This window comes from Leguminivora glycinivorella, chromosome 18, assembly GCF_023078275.1.
Source record: "Leguminivora glycinivorella isolate SPB_JAAS2020 chromosome 18, LegGlyc_1.1, whole genome shotgun sequence".
Lineage (NCBI taxonomy): Eukaryota > Metazoa > Arthropoda > Insecta > Lepidoptera > Tortricidae > Leguminivora > Leguminivora glycinivorella.
The window spans coordinates 8,220,640-8,244,598 of record NC_062988.1 but is presented as its reverse complement, the minus strand read 5'-3'; the positions used below and the strand labels follow the sequence as shown (position 1 = coordinate 8,244,598).

At 36.7% G+C, this 23,959-nt stretch overlaps 1 protein-coding gene across 1 annotated transcript in view; it reads right to left on the bottom strand.

Moving 5' to 3' along the window:
- Positions 1–1,846: 1,846 nt before the first annotated feature.
- Positions 1,847–23,959, bottom strand: part of LOC125235730 (glutaredoxin domain-containing cysteine-rich protein CG31559-like) — a 93,386-nt gene continuing 71,273 nt past the window's right edge. Inside the window, exons 3-4 of the mRNA XM_048142304.1 lie at positions 10,730–10,795; positions 1,847–4,275 (exon numbers count right to left, since the gene is read on the bottom strand). Of these exons, the coding sequence (XP_047998261.1) occupies positions 4,099–4,275; positions 10,730–10,795 (243 nt within the window). The 3' untranslated portion in view covers positions 1,847–4,098. The remainder of the gene's footprint in view (positions 4,276–10,729; positions 10,796–23,959) is intronic.

Here is a 23,959-nt window from a genome sequence, read left to right as displayed (position 1 = left end):
ACCCCACCTGCACCAGACAAGCCGGCTCGCCAAACAAAAGAGACAAAGCATACCCCTTTCCTTTAGTTAGAGCAGTCCCACCAGGTGATATTGACCTTGCGCGGTATGACGTCATTCGCGACCTAGCTGCAGCTTCCCTACGCGTCTATGTGTGCGTGATCCAGACCCTGAAAGTTAAATTGTGTGCGTTTGCTTATTGCTGTGTGCTTGCAAAATTTGTAGGTGTGTGCGTGTCGTTTCCTTGCTGCGAGTTCTAATTGCTTAGCAAGAATTCGCCTAACTAATCGGAATAAAATGTACCACATTGTACTGGAGAAATTAGGCGTCAAATATTCCTCTTAAGGTGTTGCTAGCGATGTCGCGTGAAATAGTGCGACGTTACCTGACTTTGCTCGAAATTTCTGACAAGGTGTGTTGCTACCGTATGTACCTTGTTTTTTAATATGACAAAAGGGAGGGTATCTAAAAGATTAGGACATATATGCGGCCACTGTAGCCTCTGGAAGTCCGGAAGAATGGACTTATCATGTTTTGTCAAGTTAAAAAAAAATCGAAAACTATATGTGATTTGACAGTGACAGATATTGCAGAGCCATCTAGTGTCAAATGTCAGTTTTTCTTCTCGTTGCGTCCCTTCGCGTCTGCTCTTTAAGCACTAAGAATACTGACGGCTTTATGTGTGCGCACCTGTTGCGTGTGTTGGTGACATTGATTTTCCACAAGCAACAGGCGATTACTTTGTCACGGTATATTAACTTTTGTTAGTATGAAATATGGATGTTGTTTGTTTTGTTTGGCTTATTTGGCTGGTTGGCAAGTATAACTATTCGGGGTATTAAATATTAAATACCCAAAATCATTTTGGCTCACTATGTATGTTTATGCTTAGTTATTTTTGTGTAGGTTTTCTTTTAATTAACGTCCAATGTACCATGAAAATAATAATAGATATTTAAGTAGTACCTACTATCAAGATGATTTTGATACAGTTTAGTTTTTTGTGTTAATGTTATACAGTCAAATGGGGTGAATAGGGATGCCGGGGTGAATAGGGACGGGGGTTAAAATGTGATTTGCTCTCCAATTTCTTTAAAAAAATATTACAGAAATTTTTTCGTTCATTGTTATGATACACTTCGTGTAAGAGGATATTTAGTAAATGTCTGGTAAATCACATTTTAAGCCTCGCCCCTATTCACCTCGGTATTCCTATTCGCCCCATTTGACGTACACGATGGACCAAAATGTGTTGCTAATTAGGTTATTTTACTACATTATCGGTATATTTTTTTGTAAAATTATTGGCTATAAAACAAATGAAAGTGTGTATTTGAATATCAAAATACGTAAGAAATATTTTTAATTATTGAAAATTATATTATGTTTTATCATAGTTAAGTGATTATGAGAAAAAAAAATACTTTAAAATTAGGAACGTACTTCTTAGAAATTAAACAAAAAAAATATTATCCGCATCATTTATTAAAAAATAAAATTATTTACAAAATGCCCATTATAGCGGACAAACAGACAAACATTCATGCAAAATCATCTTGACTTATACATTTTTAATATTCTTTTAGTAGTTTGTTAATACAATAAAAATATCCTTGACCTGAAACTTTAATAGTTGTACACTATTAGATTTATTAAGTTTCTGTAAATTTATTAAACCGAAAATTAGATAAAATAAAAATAAAATTATTGCTATCAATTGTAATTTTGAATTCCGTAATATTTTTATGATTTTTGAGCTAAATATTTCAAGAGCTTTCTTTTATTATGCTATTATTTTAGATGCAAACATGCTTCGTTAAAGAGTGACGAAGAAAAATAAAAAAATAAATACATGCAAAAATTATATTTACCCTATTTGTTTCATAAGGATTCCTTAAAATACATAACATCCAATCATATAATCATATAAAGTTGTAACTAATTTATGGCATAATTATTAAAATTATTGCTTAAATTATTATTAAGTAAGTAGAGGTATCTATTCAAAAAATACAATTAATTTACAAACTTCTCCTCTTTTGAATTAGTATTAGTATTATTAATTAGTATGAACTTGAACCTTTTTAATTGTTATGTGTAAATGTATAAGTAAGTATACACATGCTTAATGCTTACTGAATTTTTGAAGATACGACGTAAAGGGAATAAAATTGTTTCTAAACAGTAAACACGTTTTTGAAAGAAATCTACGGCTACTAACAATCTTTTAGCAAAATTATCGAAAACCCTATAAAAAATAATAAAACGTGATTTCATCCAGTTTAGGCGCAAAATGAAAAACTAAATTATTTCTTTGAACAGTTTTGAACACATAAGCAGGTAGGTATATACCTAAATTATTGATTTCATAATTTTATTATTGTATTTAAAATATTTTCAATATCATAAAATATAAATATTACCTGTTATCGCTAAGAAAAGTGCAAAAACAGAAGTGAAGATACACAAAATAATAATTTTAGTTTCATTAAAAATTTAATGAAGTAGGTACACTTTTTAAGTCGTACAATTTTAATATTAAAAGAAGGTACTTATATTTCTTCATTTACCATTTAAGAACAAAATATAAATGATAAAAATATTAAAGTTAGTGCTGTACACTCTTGCAATTTATTATCAATTATAATATCATTTTAAAGATTATTATTATCACGAAATATTTACATGATAAATATTTTGTGATAAACTGATAAATGATATTATTAAAATCGTGTATCGAAATATTTGTAGCTCTAGTAAAAAAAAAATAAAGTACTTCCCACAACGTTTTCTCTCACAACGTAGGGAAAAAGGGTACCTATAAGTTTTAAGTAATTTTTACTACTATGTGAGACTTATATTAGCTATGTCCCTTTTCACTAGAGTCACGCCTTTGTCTTTTTACAACAGCTTAAATGATATAGCTTAGTTATAAACTATCACCGTTAATAATATTTATACAGTCAATTTAACACTACACTTACAATTTTAACACAACAATTGAAAACTTTTCCGCATCATACACAAAGCACTTTTCTCCTGACTATAAGTAACACTTGAATTGGCAGTTCCGTAGATAGCTCAATTCTGAATAGCTATGTTCGCGTTAGACGATACGAATTCCAGGTGCCGTAGCCGAATGGCATTTCTGCGACGCAAAACGAAAACGAAACGCCGCGAAAGGTAGTCTGGCTCTGTCGCGCCAATACGCAGTAGCGATAGAGATAGATATCTACGAGCGTTTCGTTTCGTGAGCGTTTGTGCCATTGGGCTAGTCCAAATTATTCAGTCTATGAACTGATTTCAATATATTATTCATGCAAACGTTTCCTGCATTCAATATATTTCAATCGTTTTAAGTCCGTCGATTTTGATTAGGTATACCACATTGTGATTTTGAAAGTGGTTCAAGAGCCCACCACTTGATTTCATTGTCTTATTCGTGCAAATGTTTCCAGAATTTTCGACATATTTCACTGTAAAAGTCCGCATATTCTGCTAACCGCATTGGGATCTTGAAAACTCAAGAGAACACCCCGTATAAGGCCGACTCCATAGCGGTTCATAAACATAAGTTTGTAGACAACGATTTCCAGATTATTCTGTCTCAACTGATTTCAGTGTCTTATTCATGTAGATAATCCTTCCGACACCTCTATATCATTTTCGACATATTTCACTAAAAAGTACGTCTATCCTTCTAACCACAATTTTTGTTTTTGAAAGCCCAAGAGCACACCTCACACCGTACGAAGCCAGTTGATACACATAAGTTCTGTAGATAACGATTTCTAGATTATTCTGTGACTGATTTCTGTCTTACTCATATAATTCTTTTCGATATTTTTCATTAAAAAGTCCGCGTATTTCGATAACCACATTTTGTATTTTTGAAAGCCCAAGAGCACAACTCACACCATACGATGCCAACTTCATCGCAGTTCAAATACTTAAGTTCTGTAGACAACGATTTCCAGATTCTTCTGTCTATACTGATTCCTGTGTCCGTTAAGAAAGAATTATCTGCATGTATACATTTGACTTTCAAAGTTATATTCGATATATTTCACTAAAAAGTCCGTCTATTCCTTTTTGGAAGGTTCAAGAGCACACCTCACACCGTACAAGGCCGACCTCATCGCAGTTCATACACTTGAGGGCGACGAATTCAGCAGTGAAGTGGTTGCGGTGTAAACTCTTCTTGGAGCCGTTGCAGATTCTGCAGGGGAGGAGGCGGAACCCGCCGCACATCTGGCAGGTGTTGCAGGCGTCTGGACTCTGGAAAGTAGAAAAAAAAATTGGTTACATATAGGTAATCTGTATTTGGGTGATGAGCACAAATATTTGTTCAATTTCGACCCCCCTGGGCTTCGCACGGGTATCAGTTATTATACATCTAAGACATTGCTCTTGAATCACTTAATCTATTTAAAAAATAGGACTAGAACTAAAATTAGGAACTAACCACAAAATTAAAAATTTGAAAAAAAACCTAGTAGACCGATTTTCATGAAACATGACTAAGAACACTCCCGATTACGAGTAACTCGGCTACAGACAAAAAAAACTAAATCTAAACCGGTTCATCCGTTCGGGAGCTACGATGCCACAGACAGACAGACAGACAGATAAACAGACAGACAGACAGACAGACACGTCAAACTTATAACACCCCGTCGTTTTTGCGTCGCGGGTTAAAAACCGCATCAACATCTGTTGCGTATTTTTAAAAATCTAAGTATGCATAGGGACAGACCGATAGACGGAGACAGCATGAAGCGATTTTGTTTTATACTATGTAGTTATTTGTTCATGTCATGGATGTTAAAGGTAGACGAAGATTATGTACCTAGTGGTGGTGCCAAATATTTTTAAAACCCCTTTGAAATTAAAACCATTAAAATTGCTACAAGAAAACTTTTCAAAAGCTTCAGAATGTATAGTGAATCTCAAGAAGCAAATCCAGATGGCATACAAAAGAATAAGGAAAAAAATTAAACAAGAAAATAATAATTTTGCTCACAAAAAGGTGTTTCTAACCTCTTTGATGTTATTTCATGAAGAGCGACGCTAATGAAATCAGGAATTTTATTTCGATTAATGAAATATTCTCAAACTTTGAAAAGAAGATATTATCATAAAAATCCCAATGCTTATGAAATAAATTCTACCTTGAGAGGTTAAGTGAAAACATTTTTTTAAAGAAGATTTTTGTCGCTCAGTTAGTAAGATTAGTATAGTACATTACATCAGAGGCCGGGAAAATGAGGATTTCCGGCCAAGTGGGTATATACGGCCGAGCGAGCGTGCGAGCGAGGCCGGATAGGGATACGAGGCCGGGAATCCGTTTTCACGCCGAGGCATGTATAGTGCTTTTCTCAAACATACAATGAAATAAAAAAAAATGATCTGAAGGACAATATTTTATTTATTAAGTGACAAAATACAAATACACTCAAACGTCAAGTGTGACAAGTATCCAGGTCACACAAAAATTTAAAAAAAAGTGACATGACAGTACTGACAGCTTACTTAAAAAAGTTACTTTGCAGGCCTAGGCCTAAAAAATAATATGAAATCCCTTTACAGTCCTCTCGAGTTGTTGCGCCCAAAAAGCGATACTTCCCAGCCCATTTTAAGGAACGTAAAGACAATATTTCATTGCATGTTTGAGAAAAGGTATTTTTCCTATCACGGAAACCTATAAATAAAAGGGTCCTATCCATTTCTCTTATATGTCTTTACTATCACGGAAACCATAGGGTATTCCGGTACTTTGGGAGGCGTGTGAGAAGCGGAAGTCAACACGTAGAGGCCCTTTTGACACTTTAATGAAATGTAAGCTTTGCCGAGCATATGCTGCCCTTTGCCAGGATGTGGACTATTTGAGAGTTAATGGAATCTAAAATGAATTAGGCTATTGAATGAAAGAGATGGACTAAATACTGGGATATGGAATATAAAACCTGGCCTGCCTAATAAAACGGTATTCAATTTAATTTCCGGCAGACGATGACTATTAATTATTATTATGTATTATATCATAATTTTTCAAAACATTGTAGCTACTATAACACTCGTTCGTAATTTGATAACGTAAGCTTCACGGAAAATAATATTAATTGTAAGGAGAAAGAGTTAAACAGCGCCATTAAACGGTTACCTACATACTGGATCAAAAAATATAAAGATACATTTTTTGTGAAATATTTCACAACGAGTGAAGAAAGAAACTTATGGTAGAAGGAGTACCGGATATCGTTATTGCACACCTCGGACATTGGCGATCAAATATATAAAAGAGGCGCGTTCCTAGCACACAGTCTAAGCTCGCGTAGGTGAACGCGTACTAAGCTCGTATGAGTTAAATATGACAGGTCGACTCATGGGTCGACTGTTCGCGTTTTTGACAGGCGGTAACTGTGAGGTAACCGAGGGGGTGGGCGGCACTTTCAGCGGAGAGCGGGAGTGGCCATACTATACGATAGTACTCTTTATTATACTGTGGTTATACACGTTTAGCTATGTCATTAGTGTCATTACAGAATGTAGTGCGAAAAGAGTTTCCGTATTGTTACGGAAACCTACGAACGTGACATGCTATTTCAGTCAGTCTCAGTACAAGATGTTTTGACATTGTTAGAACTAGCATGACAAATACGAACGTTTCCGGAAAAATACGAAGGAAACACTTTTCGCACTATATCTGTACTTCATATAACTTTGACCATCCATAGCCAAAACCAATCAATGTAAATCAAAACCTGCGTAGCAACAAAGAGGGAATCAATCCATTAAATGAGCACCATGTGCCAGTGTACACGTAAACATATCACTTTAAGTGATGGATTGCCAAACTGAACCCCGTACCATGAGTTTTCGACGGCAATAATATTCATTGGTGCCCAAAATTTGTAGAAAGTGAATTTTTGCTACAGTGCATAGAGGAATAAATAAGGGAAGAGTTGCAACTCCATACATCAGTAAATGCTGGCTATTTGTAGTGACATCTAGCGACAATCACGCGTCAGCTAGCGTAAATTATTAGTACTGCTACTTGTCAATAGATGTCGCGACGAACGAAAAGTGTAATGCTCACCAATTGTTAGCTAATATTACAATAGTACCTATTCATCAGTATTCAGTTTTCAATTCCTTCTGCTTGTAATATAAGTTGTAAACTGTTCTAATGTAAAATTTTTAGCATACGAGACACTTGGCACCTAGTATCGAGTAGTGGTACTGATAATTTACGCTATTTGATGCGTGATTGACGCGTGATTGTCGCTAGATGTCACTACAAATAACCCGCATTTACTGATAGACGAAAGAAAAGCGACCAAGTCCACTGGTGGCTGAGCTGGGAATCGAACCCGGGTCTCAGGGTCCTTCTTTAATGTATGGTATGTACGTCAGTATATGTACATATAACGATATTCAATAAAATATTGAATTTGTTCCCTACTTGGTTTAGTTGGTTACTCGATAGCGTAAATTTCACGTAAAAAGTAAGCCAAAAATTGGTTCTAGTACCTAAGTAACAGGGGGCGCTGTCTTGCTGCTTTCCATACAATGAATGTCATTTTCCGTGTCGTTTAACGAATTCTAAAACGACGAAAACTCATGGTATAGGGTCTGTTGCTAGCTGACTAAAGCCAGGAACACACGGTGCCGCTTAATGAGCTGTCGCGTTATTTTGCCGGTAGAGGCGTTAGTGTAGACTGTAGAAAAAGGGTTTTTAAATTGTAAAATGCATATTTTGGGGGGTGGCAAGCTTTTTAATTGCAAATTTTCACTCCTTACTCATAAAGAAAATTGTAGAAAATATACTACTTTTTTTTATATACCACGTCGGTGGCAAACAGGTATACGGCCCGCCTGATGGAAAGCGGTCACCATAACCTATGGACGCCTGCAACTCAAGGGGTGTCACATGCGCGTTGTCGACCCATTAGAAAGTTTCTCGGTAACTGTCGCATCATTGACGTAAAATGTTTAAACATTTTGGTATGAAAGCTGTTCTATTCTGTTTTATTTTTAACCCCCGACGCAAAAACGACGGGGTGTTATACGTTTGACGTGTCTGTCTGTCCGTCTGTTTGTCTGTCTGTCTGTCTGTCTGTATGTGTGTGTGTGTGTGTGTGTCTGTCTATGGCATCGTAGCTCCGGAACGGATGAACCAATTTAGATTTCGTTTTTTTTGTCTAAAAGCTGAGTTAGTCGGGAGTGTTCTTAACCATATTTCATGAAAATCGGTCTACTATGTCGCGGTCGGGGGTTTTTTCAAAATTTTAATTTTGTGGTTAGGTAAGTTACTATGTTATGTTGTAATGTAATTATAGAAAATATTTTCCCAACTTCAATTAATCATGGGCCCTCGTAACCTAACCATTAGATATAGTTACATACATTTTAGTGCTCGTGTAAACATAAACACGTGTTATGTGATAGATTGCCAAACTGTTGCTAGCCGACTTAAGCCGGGGACACACACGGGCCTTTTAATAAAGCTTTCTGATCAGTTTTGGCCGCCAGGGGCGCTAATGTGTACGAAGGGTTTTTTTTTAATGTAGAATGTGACTTGACAACTTGAGAATCAAAATAAATAATGTTTTAAAGAACCTTTTGTTAAACTAGTGGTTCTGTGAGCTGTAGAAAATGTAAAGCTCTTTTAAGAAAGAAGTCTAATAACTCACGTTGGTCTAGGTACATATATGTAATAATGCCTTGGCGCGTAGGTACGACCTTTTTTGGCAGTTTCCCACAAACAGAAACAACTTAGAAATTTGGTTTGATACTTAAAAGATATATTTGGTGTATTATATATTAGGTACCAAGAATTTTTTTTGACAACTGCGACTTGTATAGGAGAACAGCCGGGCCTACAAAAGCAATATCGAGAATTAAACCATAGACTTACGCTGTCGGTCAAAATATCGGTTAATAATTAATTAGTAACTTCTAAAGAAAAAAAACTAGAGTATGATTGACTAATCTTAGCTCTTTTCTGTTATTTTCTGGATTTAATCAATCAAGTTAAGTAAAAACAGGGTTCAAAGAGCTCAGTCTTGTCCTATTTATAAAAACACAAATTCTAGAAGCAAGAACATTAGAGATTTCCACAAAAAGAAACTTTATGTCTTATCAATATTACAGTTACACAACGCTACTAAACTTGATACATTGAACGTTACTCCAAACTTGATACTTTGATTGTAGCTATTGTGTCCCAAGTTTGTACATCTTCGAACTTTATTGATTTACAGGAGCTACAGTTTCGATTTTTCAAAGTAATAAAGAGAATGAAAATATGGAAACAACGTCCGCGAACAGATCAAGAAATTGGATAACTTGCAAAGGAAATTACTGGAAACTTTTGCAACAAAGGGGTTCTGAGCGAGACTGTTGTTGTTATTGAAGGTCATGATACAGTGGATATCTATACCTCCTAAATCCTGTGCTCGGTGTTTTCAGTCAAAGGAAATAGTAAGTTCAATGTACTTAGGATATCTTTAGGAAACTCAACGATAGAGGGCGTGAAAAACAATTATTTGCCGTAGTGCAAGTTGTTCACGTCAATAAAGCGAGTCATATCCATATTAGACGACGGTAGTGACCCTGCCTGCTACGCCGCGGTCCCGGGTTCGAATCCCGGTAAGGGCATTTATTTGTGTGATGAGCACAGATATTTGTTCCTGTGTCAAGGATGTTTTCTATGTATATGTCGCAGTAAGATAAATAAAGCCGTTATATAGTTATAACCCTAGGGATATAATTATATGTCGTAACATATGTAGTTAAACGAAAGCGATTAATTGCTATCTTACTAGGAATATAACTATAATACGTTACTAGTTTAGTCATATAATTATATGACTGGATTCAGTTTAGTAAAATGATTGTAGGCAGGAGTGCGGCGGTGCGGCGGAGGTATAGTTATAACCCTAGGGATATAATTATATGCCGTAACATAGCTAAATGAAAGCGATTCCTTACCATCTTACTAGGAATATAATTATAATACATTACTAGTTTAGTTATATAATTATATCACTGGATTAAACTTGGTCTAAGGATATAATTATAACACGTCTCTAGTTAAGTAATATAGTTATATTACTGGATTAAATTCAGTAGTATAATTGTAGCAGTGTAGTGCGGGGGTGCAGTGGAGACGGGGGCGGGGCATACCCGCTACCACAAGGCAGTCGTTCGGCATCAGTTGTCGTTCACGTCACGGTTGCGTTTTGGACATTATTATTTATTGAATTTTCGCCACTTTTTCTGTGATATCGTTATGTTACGGCATATAATTATATCCCTAGGGTTATAACTATACCTCCGCCGCACCGCGGCACTCCTGCCTACAATCATTTCACTAAACTGAATCCAGTCATATAACTATATGACTAAACTAGTAACGTATTATAGTTATATTCCTAGTAAGATAGCAATTAATCGCTTTCGTTTAACTATGTTACGACGTATAATTATATTCCTAGGGTTATAACTATATAACGGCTTTATCTATCTTACTGCAACATTAATAAGTTTTTATATATTATATATATCGTTATCTGAGTACCCACAAGACAAGCCTTCTTGAGCTTACCGTGGGCCTCAGTCAATCTGTGTAAGAATGTCCTATAATATTTATTTTATTTATTTATTTAATATTTTAATGGCTACCTGAAATCAGCTCTCTACTTATAAGGTGTAGGGAAAAGATTACCTTGTAAGGCTTAAGCATTTTCCTGAGTTCGCCACTCTCGTTAAGCTTCTCCACGGTGTCCGCATCCTGAAACAATAGGCAATCCAATTAAAACTTGCTAATTACCATTCCTCTTAAGAGGAAAAAGGAGATAGACGTCCATAATTGAAAGTAGCGATTTTCCAGCCGCGCTGTCAGGGACGTCCCAATAAAAATAAGTAACTCGGTTTAAAAATCTCTTCCTAAACATTCGGATCTTCGTAATATTCTTTTATCCTCCTAAAATTAACCAATTCTGATGAAATTTGGAAATTTAAATGATAATGAAATTATCTGTTTCTATTTGCTTATTTGCTTATTTGGGGCAGAGGTAGGGCAAAGAAAAGATGGCGGGATGACCTCGACGCATTTTGCAGCGACTGGCCGGAGCAGGTGGCAAATCGTGATGGGTGGCGGAAGAAAGGGGAGGCCTTTGCCCAGCAGTGGGACACAATTATAGGCTAGTAAAAAAAAAATTGCTTTGCCTTTTCGACCGATTGAGGCAGTCTATTAGGCCCGTTTTCGGCCATGTTTGAAGGAGTCAGTATCGTATCGTATATGGTATCGTATGACGATTATGACGAATGATACATTTTAATATATGCTATATATGTAAAAAATTATTAATTGTTCTAACATTCAAAATCACGAAGGAAACTGTCGAGTCCGTTTGTAAAGAGAAATTACCACTCCTGTTGCCGCTTAAGAGATTGAGTAAAGTCAAGAAATTAGAAAGCAGTGGACCGAATTATATGTGATATGACCATCGCTCTAGTTTTTGCCTTTAAATCTCAATTATTTTGAGCTCTTCTGGCAGGCAATTACGGTCGCGCGATAAATGACAAACCATCCAGCCGTCCCTATCGCACTATTTGTAAGCGCGATAGGGACGGCCAGATGTTTTATCATTTATCGCGCGACCGTACTTGCCTGCCTGGTCCCTCGGTTATATCAGGTAAACATGTTTTTCTACTCCCGAAATGTTATTCGTCATTTTATGCACGACCCTGTAAATGATCGTTAAAACCCTACATAAAAGATGCCCGCCCCCGCCCGGCGTCCCGCGCCCCCACGCATACGATATAGCTCTTAAAGTATTGTTAGGTAGCCTTTAAGGGATATAGCGTGGGTGCGCGGGACGCCGGGGGTTGCGGCGTCGCGGGGGAGTGCGAGCGACAGGGTGAGTGCAGGATCATTACAGAGGACAAGTCAAAATACAGGGAACAGTGCGAATTCCACGAAAGTTATTCTAGACAACTATTAAAAAGTAAGTGCATGGTCGTAGAAAAAGTATTGTATGCAACGGTGTTTAACTGAGTCAAAAAATACTCGTGGCGTCTTAATAACAATTACCCACGTCACTCGTCTTTTTTGACCTCCTTTAAACGCCTGTTGCATAAAATACTATTACCATAACTATATACCGGGTCCTTATACTTAAGCAGCGTTTATGGAAAATAAATAATACGGAAATATACAAGACACGTTTTAGAATTGAGGAAAATGAGACATGTTTTCCTGATTTAAATAATTTTATTTAAGACACTAATTAAGGATGAAGGAAAGACATCGTTTCCTACATATTTTTTTTCAAAACAACTTTAAACGTTTTCATGTTTCCATTGAAGTTATTTAATTAAATAGAATTTTATTTGCGTATATTTTTTTCATAGCTGTTTCATAGTTTTTAGCGATATAGGTACAGGCCATAAACTCCTATTGAGATTATATAACAAGTTTTTTCATCTCTCTGTAGGATCTAGATTATGCAGAAAATCGCTCATGATTGGCCACACATATGCCAATTTGTCGAAAGGCGAAGGCGAAATCCCAAGTTGACCTTTCAGCGATGTCTATAGTGTAGGTAGAAGTAACGGATATACTGACTAGATAGATGTATAGACAACGTACCTATCATTAGTCTTTGTTACGTCGATAGATAGATAGATAGATAATTGATAATACCTATATTCTCATCCACAACACAAGTTGGAAGACATACCTACGTAGTTGACAAAAACCGGCCAAGAGCGTGTCGGGCCACGCTCAGTGTAGGGTTCCGTAGTTTTCCGTATTTTTCTCAAAAACTACTGAACCTATCAAGTTCAAAACAATTTTCCTAGAAAGTCTTTATAAAGTTCTACTTTTGTGACTTTTTTCATATTTTTTAAGAGCGTTATAACATTTCGGCGTCGGGCGAAATTAGGTATTTTACCCGCCGCGCGAGCCCAATATGCCGACCCTTTCTAGCACGTCTTATCACTCGCTCGCACTACAATAATGGACAAAACAATCTTGATCCTTTCTATGGAATTTTGATAACAACCACAATCTACTATCTCGATATAAACTTTTGATTTCTAATAAACATTATTTTGTACGAAAATACTAGAATGTAGCGCAAAATAATATCAATTATGTTAAAATTTATTTAAAAAATTAATTATAAAAGTAGATCCCATCCCAAATATTTGCTTTTGTTATATGAAAATTACTGTAATGCTGTATTATGATTACCTCTGTAATCCATTCCTTTGGAATCGGTATAATATAGATTCCTGTAATATGGATTCCTCGGTAATCAAGTACTTAAGTAATCTGAATTCCACTTTACTTCGATTCCAGGCTTATTACTTTACTTCTATATGTCACTCAAATTGTTTTTGGTTTACATGTCATTCTAGCATTTTCACTTTCACATTTCAAGTGCATATACCACGAGTATAGGTTTTCGGGTGTGCTGATTTAAAAATTAATGACCGATTTGGAATCTGACATTGCTGACTGTCACTTTGACACAAAAGTCGTCATGGGTGTCGTAAAATAGGTTTTAGGGGGTGCTGATTCCAAAATTAATGACCAATGTGAAATCTGACATTGCTGACTGTCACTTTGACACAAAAGTCGTCATGGGTGTCGTCAAATAGGTTTGCGGGGGTGCTGATTCCAAAATTAATGAACAATGTGGAATCTGACATTGCTGACTGTCACTTTGACACAAAAGTCGTCATGGGTGTCGTAAAATTGGTTTTAGGGGGTGCTGATTCCAAAATTAATGACCAATATGGAATCTAACATTGCCGTCTGCCACTTTGACACAAAAGTCATCATGGGTGTCGTAAAATAGGTTTTAGGGAGTGCTGATTCCAAAAATAATGACCAATGTGGAATCTAACATTGCTGACTGTCACTTTGACACAAAAGTCGTCATGGGTGTCGTCAAATAGGTTTCCGGAGGTGCTGATTTGAAAATTAATGACCGATTTGGAATCTTGACATTGCTGACTGTCACTTTGACACAAAAGTCGTCATAGGTGTCGTTAATTTATTTTTGTTATTATTGTGACTAATATAGAGTAGGGATAGTTGTTTAAGTTTACTAACAAATTTATGGGATCACGCCTGAAATAAAATTTTTTTTCATTTTTCATTTTCATTTCATAATAAATAAATTGTAATCTGAAAGTAATCAAGTCAATAATTTCAGTTATTTTGAATCGACTATGATTCCGAATTATTGGTAATAGTAATTATTATATAGATGATTAGTGATTCCTTTACATGTAATGGTAATTTACCGTTTCACTTGATTACATTACAAGTAATCTGACACCCAGTAGTGGATTACAAAGTAAAATCAAGTAATCGTGTAATCCGGAATCGATTACGATTTCCCCATCTCTGGGTTTAGTTATATGGTTCATTGGTACTGGTGACCACCATCTGGCTCCATCATCAGACCCTGAGTACCACCTCTTGTCAAAGGTCTTGTTGAGACGAACCCAACGAGCCTAAACACGAAGTCGTTTACTTACATGGTTCACTGGTACTGGTGACCACCTTCTGGCTCCATCATCAGATCCCGAGTACCATCTTGATGTGTCTTATCATCTTGACCGTATTGTAATTTTTATATATTTATCATCATAACGTTGTAATACTTTAACATTCAAACATAACAAAATATTACAAAAGCAAATATTTACGGATCTAGGATCAAATTCGTTGGTCGCTGTTTACACACACACAATGCGAGGATAGCCCGTGTATAAACAAGGCGTCCGACCCACACAACGATAAATATTCTCGACGTTTGCGACCAAAACTCGGAGAGCGAAGTGACATACGTCTCACCTCTACGAGCTCCGGCGCGGCACTGAAATCGCAGGCGTCCGTCGCCGGTCAAATAGCGACAGGAAGGCTAGTTTTCAAAAAATTGGCAAAAAATCATTATATAATATTATAACGACAAATGGATAACAGCAATTTAAGCAGATTGTACAGATTATTTATATACTAAAATAACTTCGATAACATGTAGATTTTCGGAGAAATGATCACTTGTTTCAATGTATTTTCAAGACAAAATTGAGTTCGTTTTACTTTCAATTTCTCAATTTCAAAGGATTAAATGATAAATATTGTTTAATGGGCCTTAAGTACAAGATATTTGGAACTTTAATTTACCTCATTTATGAGAGTGAGCTTATCAAATTGTAGATAATAAGAGCTCCGAATTCTGTGCTTCACGCGGTTTTTCCTAAACGAGCATCAGGAAAACAATCATTACTAATTGAAAAAGCTTTTTTTTCCATATGTTTTTTAATTAACCGACAGTTAATAAGATGTTCTAACTGAAACAAGTACTTTCACTGTCTTTTAGTATGAGTAAAGTGTACAATTTTGTCGATAAATATTGTGCATTTTACAATATATCGCCTTTTTTTGTCATAGCGCTCTTAAACAAATGGTTCAAAAGTTAGAGGGGGGGGACGCACTTTTTTTTCCTTTAGGAGCGATTATTTCCGAAAATATTAATATTATCAAAAAACGATCTTAGTAAACCCTTATTCATTTTTAAATACCTATCCAGAATTATATCACATGTTGGGGTTGGAATGAAAAAAAATATCAGCCCCCACTTTACATGTAGGGGGGGTACCCTAATAAAACATTTTTTTCCATTTTTTATTTTTGCACTTTGTTAGCGTGATTGATATACATATTGGTACCAAATTTCAGCTTTCTAGTGCTAACGGTTACTGAGATTATCCGCGGACGGACGGACAGACAGACATGGCGAAACTATAAGGGTTCCTAGTTGACTACGGAACCCTAAAAAACATATAGGTACACTACTTAAAAATTAATAACTGTTATAAAGCTATGTGTCTAGGCACAGAAAAGGCGCTGGTTCAGCATTGTGATGCGGCAAAGCACATGGTACCTATTTCGTAGCTTAGCGATTGATAGAACCAAATTAGTACTGCCAATATTATTTCACTCGTCAAGAGTCAACCCTCGTGTTTCTCTTATAAATAGGTTAAAAGGTCAAAAGGATGTTTGTATACAAATCAGATCTCACGTTACTACAATGTCAGTGTGGGTGGTATAATCTTGACTCCAACCTTTATTACCTACTTGTTCAAAGAAGATTTCGAACACCTAAGTCGCATTCGCAAAAAGTCCCAACTCACTATATTGGTAGATCTCTGAAAGATAATATTTTCTTATTATGAAGTATCAACCAGTGTAACCCGTTGAGTTGTTTATTATAAACAAACACCGGTTTCGCGGGGGCAAAAATGTACCAGTGCTAGTGATTCATTAAATATCGACTTAGTTTATCGACATCCATAAAAATACATTTTTAACCATCATTATCATAACTTAACTAATGGCTAAGTTTGAATACGTTTAACTATGTGCAAACCTCTTTCATTCAAGTACATATATCAAGATTACGTTTGAATCCTCAAGGCAAAATTATTCACAAAAAACTTCAAACAGTGTTTGAGAAAAACGTCGGCATGTCAACTTTAAAAACATTAAATGATTTGGCACCGGGAAAAGAAATAGAACTGAGTCATAAAACAGAAATTCATCAAAACTATAAATTGTTTGAATTTGCTCCAATTACTACAGTTGACCTAGAAAGGTCATTTAGTTAGCTAAAATGGATATTGTCACCCAGGCGACGAAGATTAAAGTCTGAAAATGTGGAAAAAATTTTGATTGTATATTATGAAAATTATATTAAATATGAAAGAAAGTTAATTCCTCAAAAAGTTTATTTTTGTGTATGTAGTTTTCTTCTTCATTCAAATTCTTGAAATTACACAACGATTGTACGACATTTTTATCGATATCAAATAATTAAATTAGTTTAATGTGTCCTCGCACTATTAAACGTCAGTACAGATTTGCCCCCGCGAAACCGGTGTATGATTATAAAACCTTTTATCGTACCTTTAACCTGAACTTTCTTAGAACAACGTAGCACAGTATAAGGACGACTCAGTAGTTACTCTCCGGCAGCGGCGACGCGAAAGGTACTATCAGCTGCAAAAGTGCACGGAGAAATTATGAATGAATTCATTGAAAAATTCGCTATGCACTTTTGCAGCTGATAGTACCTACTGCGTTCGAAAGCACGTGGTTGAACAAAATGACTATAAGTAAATGTTACTCGACATCGTCCAAAGTAAGATGTTAATGTTATTTAATACTATTAACTATAAGTATTAGTATAATAATACAACATTATATCAGTCAGAAGACATAAAAAATATTGCATGTTATTCTTATCCACGTTTATCCAAATCCGCTTGCATATCGTCACTACTTTTAAAAAAACTTGTATCTTCGTCTGTCGATGAAAAGAAAATTGTAGTAAGTATGTATGGAATGCATATAGACTTACTGCGTTTTAACTTTAAGGAGCAGCGTGAGATACGAGATTTTTTCAAAGTAGTGACGATATGTTGCGTACGTACACGACGCGCTTGTGTGCACCCCGCGCGGCGTACGTTCGTTGGAAGGGTTATTTACTGGGTTTTATACTGTGGCCGTAGTAAACGTCTTTATATATCATAAAAGCGAAAGGCTGGCTTAATTTTTCTCCTGCTGCTGCAAATTATTGTGCAAATACAAAATGTATTATTGAAGAGCAAGGTTTAAATTGGGTTAAACAATTGGATTTGAGAGAATGATGTTGGCGGGTTGAAATGAAATAAATTATATTACATCTGGTTGAAATACTGTGTTGATATTTGAGTTATATCAGAGGCGGCTCACTCCGCAATTCTATCGCCGCGCTATAAGTACATGCTGGCGGCCGCGAGTTCGCGGCCTAATCAGGGGTGGCGCGCGTTCTCACGGAACGCACGTTCGTACTTTCTATTGTTACTTTACGTCGCGAGATTTTTTTAAGGTTCATATGCGATGTCCGCATGTGGAATGACTAATAATGCTTAGTTAAATAGACATCATGAATAAAATATTAAAATTTTACACATATCTACTATTAATTATGTCCCACGGAAAAGTTCAATAAGGCTTGTGATGTGGAGACTTACAAAAATATATAAATACTGTATATATCAGTCAGTATGCGCGATGCTGACACGCTGAAAAGTTCAGCACGTGCCGCCGCTCCGCGCGCGCCCCCCCTGCGCGCGCGGCTGCCCCCTGTGACCTCGAAACCACGTCAGCGTGATTATGCTGGCGTTGCAGCCGGTCAGCTCGTCGCAGCCAGCCGGGTCAATGCACCTAGTAAGGGGTGTGAAGAACCACTGGAAGAAATTTCCTCCCGCGCTAAAGTAGATAAGGAGGGATTCACACTGGTGGAACGGAAGAAGAAGACGCGCAGGGCACCTCGTAAAACTCTGTGTGGCACCGCAGAGCCGGTTAATTCTGGTCTACGAGTTGCAACTCCGAGTAAGGCGCTCTACGTGTCCCGTCTTCATTACTCCGCCGTGGCTGACGAGGTGGTGGAGTACGTTCGCCGGAAGACTGGCTACACGCTGAGGGTGCACCAGCTACAGTCGCGTCACTATGTGCACTTCAGCTCGTTCGTAGTGCGCGTGCCGCGGCCGCTGCAGGACACCATCGCGAGCGCAGACTTCTGGCCGAAAGGTGTAGTTTTTCGGCGGTTCCGGGGCAACCTGCCGAATCCTACACCGGGGCTAACGACGCAACGGAGCCACGCTGTTCCGTCATCGCCCAAATCAATTGTTTAGTCATAATATTTTTTTCTTTGTAATGTTTTTTTTTTTTTACTGTTCTTATTTACTGTTTTTTTTTTTTTAATTTAATTTCATGACGCATTGGATTATCTGTAATGTCATTGAAATATGTTTTCAAATAAATAAATAAATAAATAAATATATACCTAGAGAGTATACCCGAAACTTGACTATAATACCTATAACATTTTATCTGATATTCACAGTCCACAGGCAACCCTATCGTCCGACGCTGCGCACGTGCGGCTCCTTTCTTTGTTAGAATTTTGTAGGCATTTAAAAAGGTGGCATTTCGGGAACATCAAAGCTCAGGAAAATGCCTTCTGTACTTGTACTATTATATATTCTGTGGTTATATTTACAGAATATTCAATTTGTTGCTTCTTAGGGCCACTTATAACTGTAACGTGATTTTGCTACTTTATGATAGGCAACTACTAAATTTTTGCGTGCGTACAGTCACCGAAATAAGTGACGAATTCTGTACCTTGTCGCTTTTAATCGTTTGATAATTTCGTGTGACATTTCAAACACGACATTAAAGTGACAAGGCACATAAATCATTACTTATTTATACCGGTGACTGTACTATATGTTCACGTCGAATATACAAATGAGACATGTTGCGAAGAATTTCTCGAATTTCATTTACATGCATGCAAATCGCGCACCTACGAACTCAAAATATTTTTTTTGTATTATTTTAGAGATAGGATAATTCCACTACTGATATTTTTTTAAATTTAACCTAAAAGTATAACAACGTACAAAACTAAAACTAAGTGCGTTTTCCCATTATCTGATACGATATCGAATGTCGGAAGGATTTCAAAGGCAAAAATCAAAGATGGCTTCAATGTATCCGATATCGGATCAGAAAATGTGTTATAAAAATAAGGTCAAAATTAAAATACTTATTAACTAGGCATGTTAAGCTAAGCTAGTTCATTTATACATAAAGAGCAACAAGTAAAGTTGTCATTCTTCCACAAATGCATATACATTTCCTCTTTCCCCGATCATTATAGGAGAAAGTGCTATTGTTACTAGTTTTCCATTCTGTCCGTCTGTCACAGGGTTCTGCGGAAGCTGTCTCGATAACTTTGCATGTATATTATGAGAAAGACCTCTTTTTATAGACATTGTACTATCAGCAGCAAAAGTGCATGAAAAAATTATGAGTGAATTAATTATAAATTCGCCATGCACTGTTGCATCTGATAGTACCTACATTACTACAATTGAACTTAAAATATCAAGTACCGGGGCCTATTGCATAACAATTTACAACTTGTATTACAAGCGGAACTCTCTTTCTTATAAAATGAATTGGAGGGGGACTACCGCTTGTAATATGAGTTGTAAATTGTTATGCAATAGGCCCCAGATGTAGTCCGAAAAGATTTGCCTTCGTATTGTTACGGAAACGTACGAACGTGTCATGCTATTTCAGTCAGTCTCAGTACAAGATGTACTGACATTGAATGAACTAGCATGACAAATACGAACGTTTCCGGAAAAATACGAAAGAAACTCTTTTCGCACTATATCTGTACTTGGTATTTTAAGTTCGATTGTAGTCATGTAGGTACTCAAGTTTTAGTGCCACTCTTGGGAAAAAGGGGTTGAAAGAAAGCGAAATTGTGACATTCATAATTCATAATTCATAATCTTTATATGCTTTTTAAAAAGTGTTAACATAATAGGTGTTACATAATTTTTGTGTCCCAACTTTTTAGCCGGTTTTGACAGCATACAAAATATACTACCTACTAACTAAAATTACATTAAATTTCCTTAATTACTTACAAATTAAACTATTCTATTATAATACATATGTACAATATTTACAGCGTAAGGTTCTCTGTATTACTGTCAACAAATTCCTTTACCGAGTAGTACATTTTTGCCATCAGCCATTTGAATAACACTTTTTTAAATTTAATATATGGTAGGTCTGTTATATCCTGTGGTAGCTTATTGTAAATAGTGACACACATAGAGTAGCAGTTACTTTTGAAAGCAGCAGTTCTTTGCTGTTTAGTGACAGGTTGCCAGCCTCTCGCCTACGCCAGATATAGATATTTTTGACTACGTTAAAATAACGTTGCATACAATACTATTTCTATACCCCCATGCATTATCTACTTTTTAAATAGTTATCTAGAGTAACTTTCTTAAAATATGAACTGTCTACTGGATTTTTACTCAAAGTTTGACAGTTTGAAAAAAATTGGGTGAATTGTTTGAATTTAAGTTTGTAACAATGTAATATGTTAAATATATAATTATGTCACTGGTCTTTACACTTAATTAGTATCTAAAGTTTAGATATAGTTCAGATTCTGAACAATGTCATCCAAAACGAAACGTAATATTTTAGATTAAAGTTAGTTGAAATTACTCTGGAGATACGACGTGAACTGAATGCACTGTATTTATATATAACTCCTATTGCTGTTTTCACTCAACAAGACGAGGCTTCGACAGTGCAAAAACTAGCTGACGGATTGACTTTCGCAGGAGAAATGGTGGAAAGTCTTGTCATCTTTGTATGTCAAGGTGTATGATGATGGTCACTAAGATTTAATCATTGTTTATAACTGCTCGTCTTGAAGGAAGTGTAATACATGTTTTTGTAAGATGATTATAGTAACACATACGGTTTATACAGGCTGGGCCAGAAATAGGTTGAAATGTTTCTACTGCCACATCTTACTAATAATTTGCAAACTTTTGCGTTTGTTTATCAAGAGCAGTAAAAGAGTATTTTGAAAATTAGGGTTTGTATTAATAGCTTCAATTTTTGACATAGGAAAAGTATTCCCGAAAATGCTTCATTATTTTTTTAAAGGTTAATCTAATAGACATAAGAAACGGTCGCTGTTATAAGCACAAAGTTTAATACAAACAAACAAAATAATAACTTTTTTTCAATTACAAGAGTAAAAGCGTTTTATTTCAATTATTATCCTTTTCCCCTCGCTAGCTCGGAAACACGTGTTTTGTCCTTTAATACCAGCGGGTAAAAACGCATTTTATCCACTAGTGGGTAAAGTAATTTGACCTTGAATAAAGTCAAATTAACTGCTTTAAAACTGATAAAAGTAGGTGAATCTAGTAATAAAGATGATTTACCACCTGTGGAACTACTGGAAGCAGTGATAAACGCATTTTTTGCGTTATGGTTTCCTCGCTACAGTGAGGGGAAAAGTTTTGTGTTACACTCGGGTGCAAATGTATTTTACTTCTCGTGTGTTAAAAAACTCGCAAGTTCAGGATTCTATTCTCGAACCACTCGCTTCGCTCGTGGTTCAACTATAGAATCCTTTCACTTGCTCGTTTTTCAATTCCACACTCGGCGTTAAAATACAACTTTGCCCCCTTGTATAACAAATAACTATTATATCATCAACATTCAACAATATAAAGCAAAACATAGTTATGCCGTTTTTATTTTCCAATCGTCTTTTCATACAGCCTTTAGTTTATGACACATGTACAGTCACCGGCATAAATAAGTGATGATTTCTAAACCTTGTCACATTAACGTCTTGTTTGAAATGTCATACGAAATTGTCAAACGATTAAAAGCGACAAAGTACAGAAATCATTACTTATTTATACCGGTGACTGTACATCATAATAAGAAAGTCCATCTTCACCTGAGTTTCACAAATTAACTGTTGAACAAATTGCTACATTGTGTAGTAAGAATTATACGAAGAAAAGCTACGTTAATGTAGATTTCTAACTACTTATATACCTGGTGGGATGAAATTTTTAACATTGTTTGGCGTTTTAATATACGTCACTCGATAACGTCACGGAAAATGACATTCATTGTAATAATAATAAATAATAAGGACTAAGCGACTATTTGGCCAATGTCACAGAGCGCATCGACTTCCTGAAGCAGAAAGTCTATGCATGGGCAAGCCGTATTCGCCGCTACAGAAAGCGTGTGGACCGATTCCAGCAGAATCGTCTTTTTCAAAGCGACCAAAGGAAAGTATACCGAAGGTGGGAGGAAACCGACCCTCGTGTGTCTGACGTGCGGCTGCCGGATGCTACTGCCATGTCTGATTTCTGGCGTAGCATCTGGTCAGTGCCCGTCGAACACACGGAGGGTGAGTGGATGACCGTTGTCGAACGCGAGTGCGAGAACATCGAACCTATGGGGGCTATCACCATCAGCCCCGACGACGTAAGTTGTGCTGCCCGTACGGCCCAGAACTGGAAAAGTCCTGGGCCGGACGGATTGCACAACTTCTGGCTAAAATGGTTTCGATGCTCGCACTCGCGTTTGGCAACGCAATTTCAACAAGCCCTCGATCTTGGTTCTCTCCCACCTTCCCTAACAACTGGTGTTACTTTCCTGCTCTATAAGTCCGGTAGTACCACGGAAGCAAAAAACTACAGACCCATTACGTGCTTGCCTACACTCTACAAGCTCCTTACATCCATTTTGAGAGCAAAAATTAACGCGCATATTGTCGCTAACAACATTCTGGCTCCCGCTCAAAATGGATGTAGGGTTGGGTCCCGTGGTACTAAAGAGCTCCTCCTCATAGACATGACCATCTGCCAACAAGTTCGGCGGAACAAGGGGGCCGTCTCTGCCGCTTGGATTGACTATAAGAAGGCCTATGATTCGGTGCCTCATTCATGGCTGGGAAGGGTATTGGAGCTGTATAAACTTGATGCAGCTTTAATATCCTTCCTGGCTGCATGTATGAGGCAGTGGACCACAGTCCTTCGTCAACCAGGAGGCAGGGATGACCCCCCTGGCCCGCAGGACTTCATAAGGATTGAGCGAGGAATATTCCAGGGTGACAGTTTGAGTCCATTATGGTTCTGCCTAGCTCTGAATCCCCTCAGCACGCTGCTGAAGGATTCTGGGTTAGGTTGCCGGCTTCGGAGAGAGGGTGAAGTCATCTCTCACCTTCTGTACATGGACGATCTCAAACTATTTGCACCGAACACCCAAGACCTGATGGTGCTATTGAAAACCACAGAAGTTTTCAGTACCGCCATCAGAATGGAGTTTGGTGTCGATAAGTGTGCGGTTATGCATGTACAGCGGGGAGAGGTTGTAAATTCAGAAAATTTACAACTTTCTGAGACGATGTCGTTCAGATCTATCTCTGAATCAGAAACCTATAAGTACCTTGGTATGTCACAG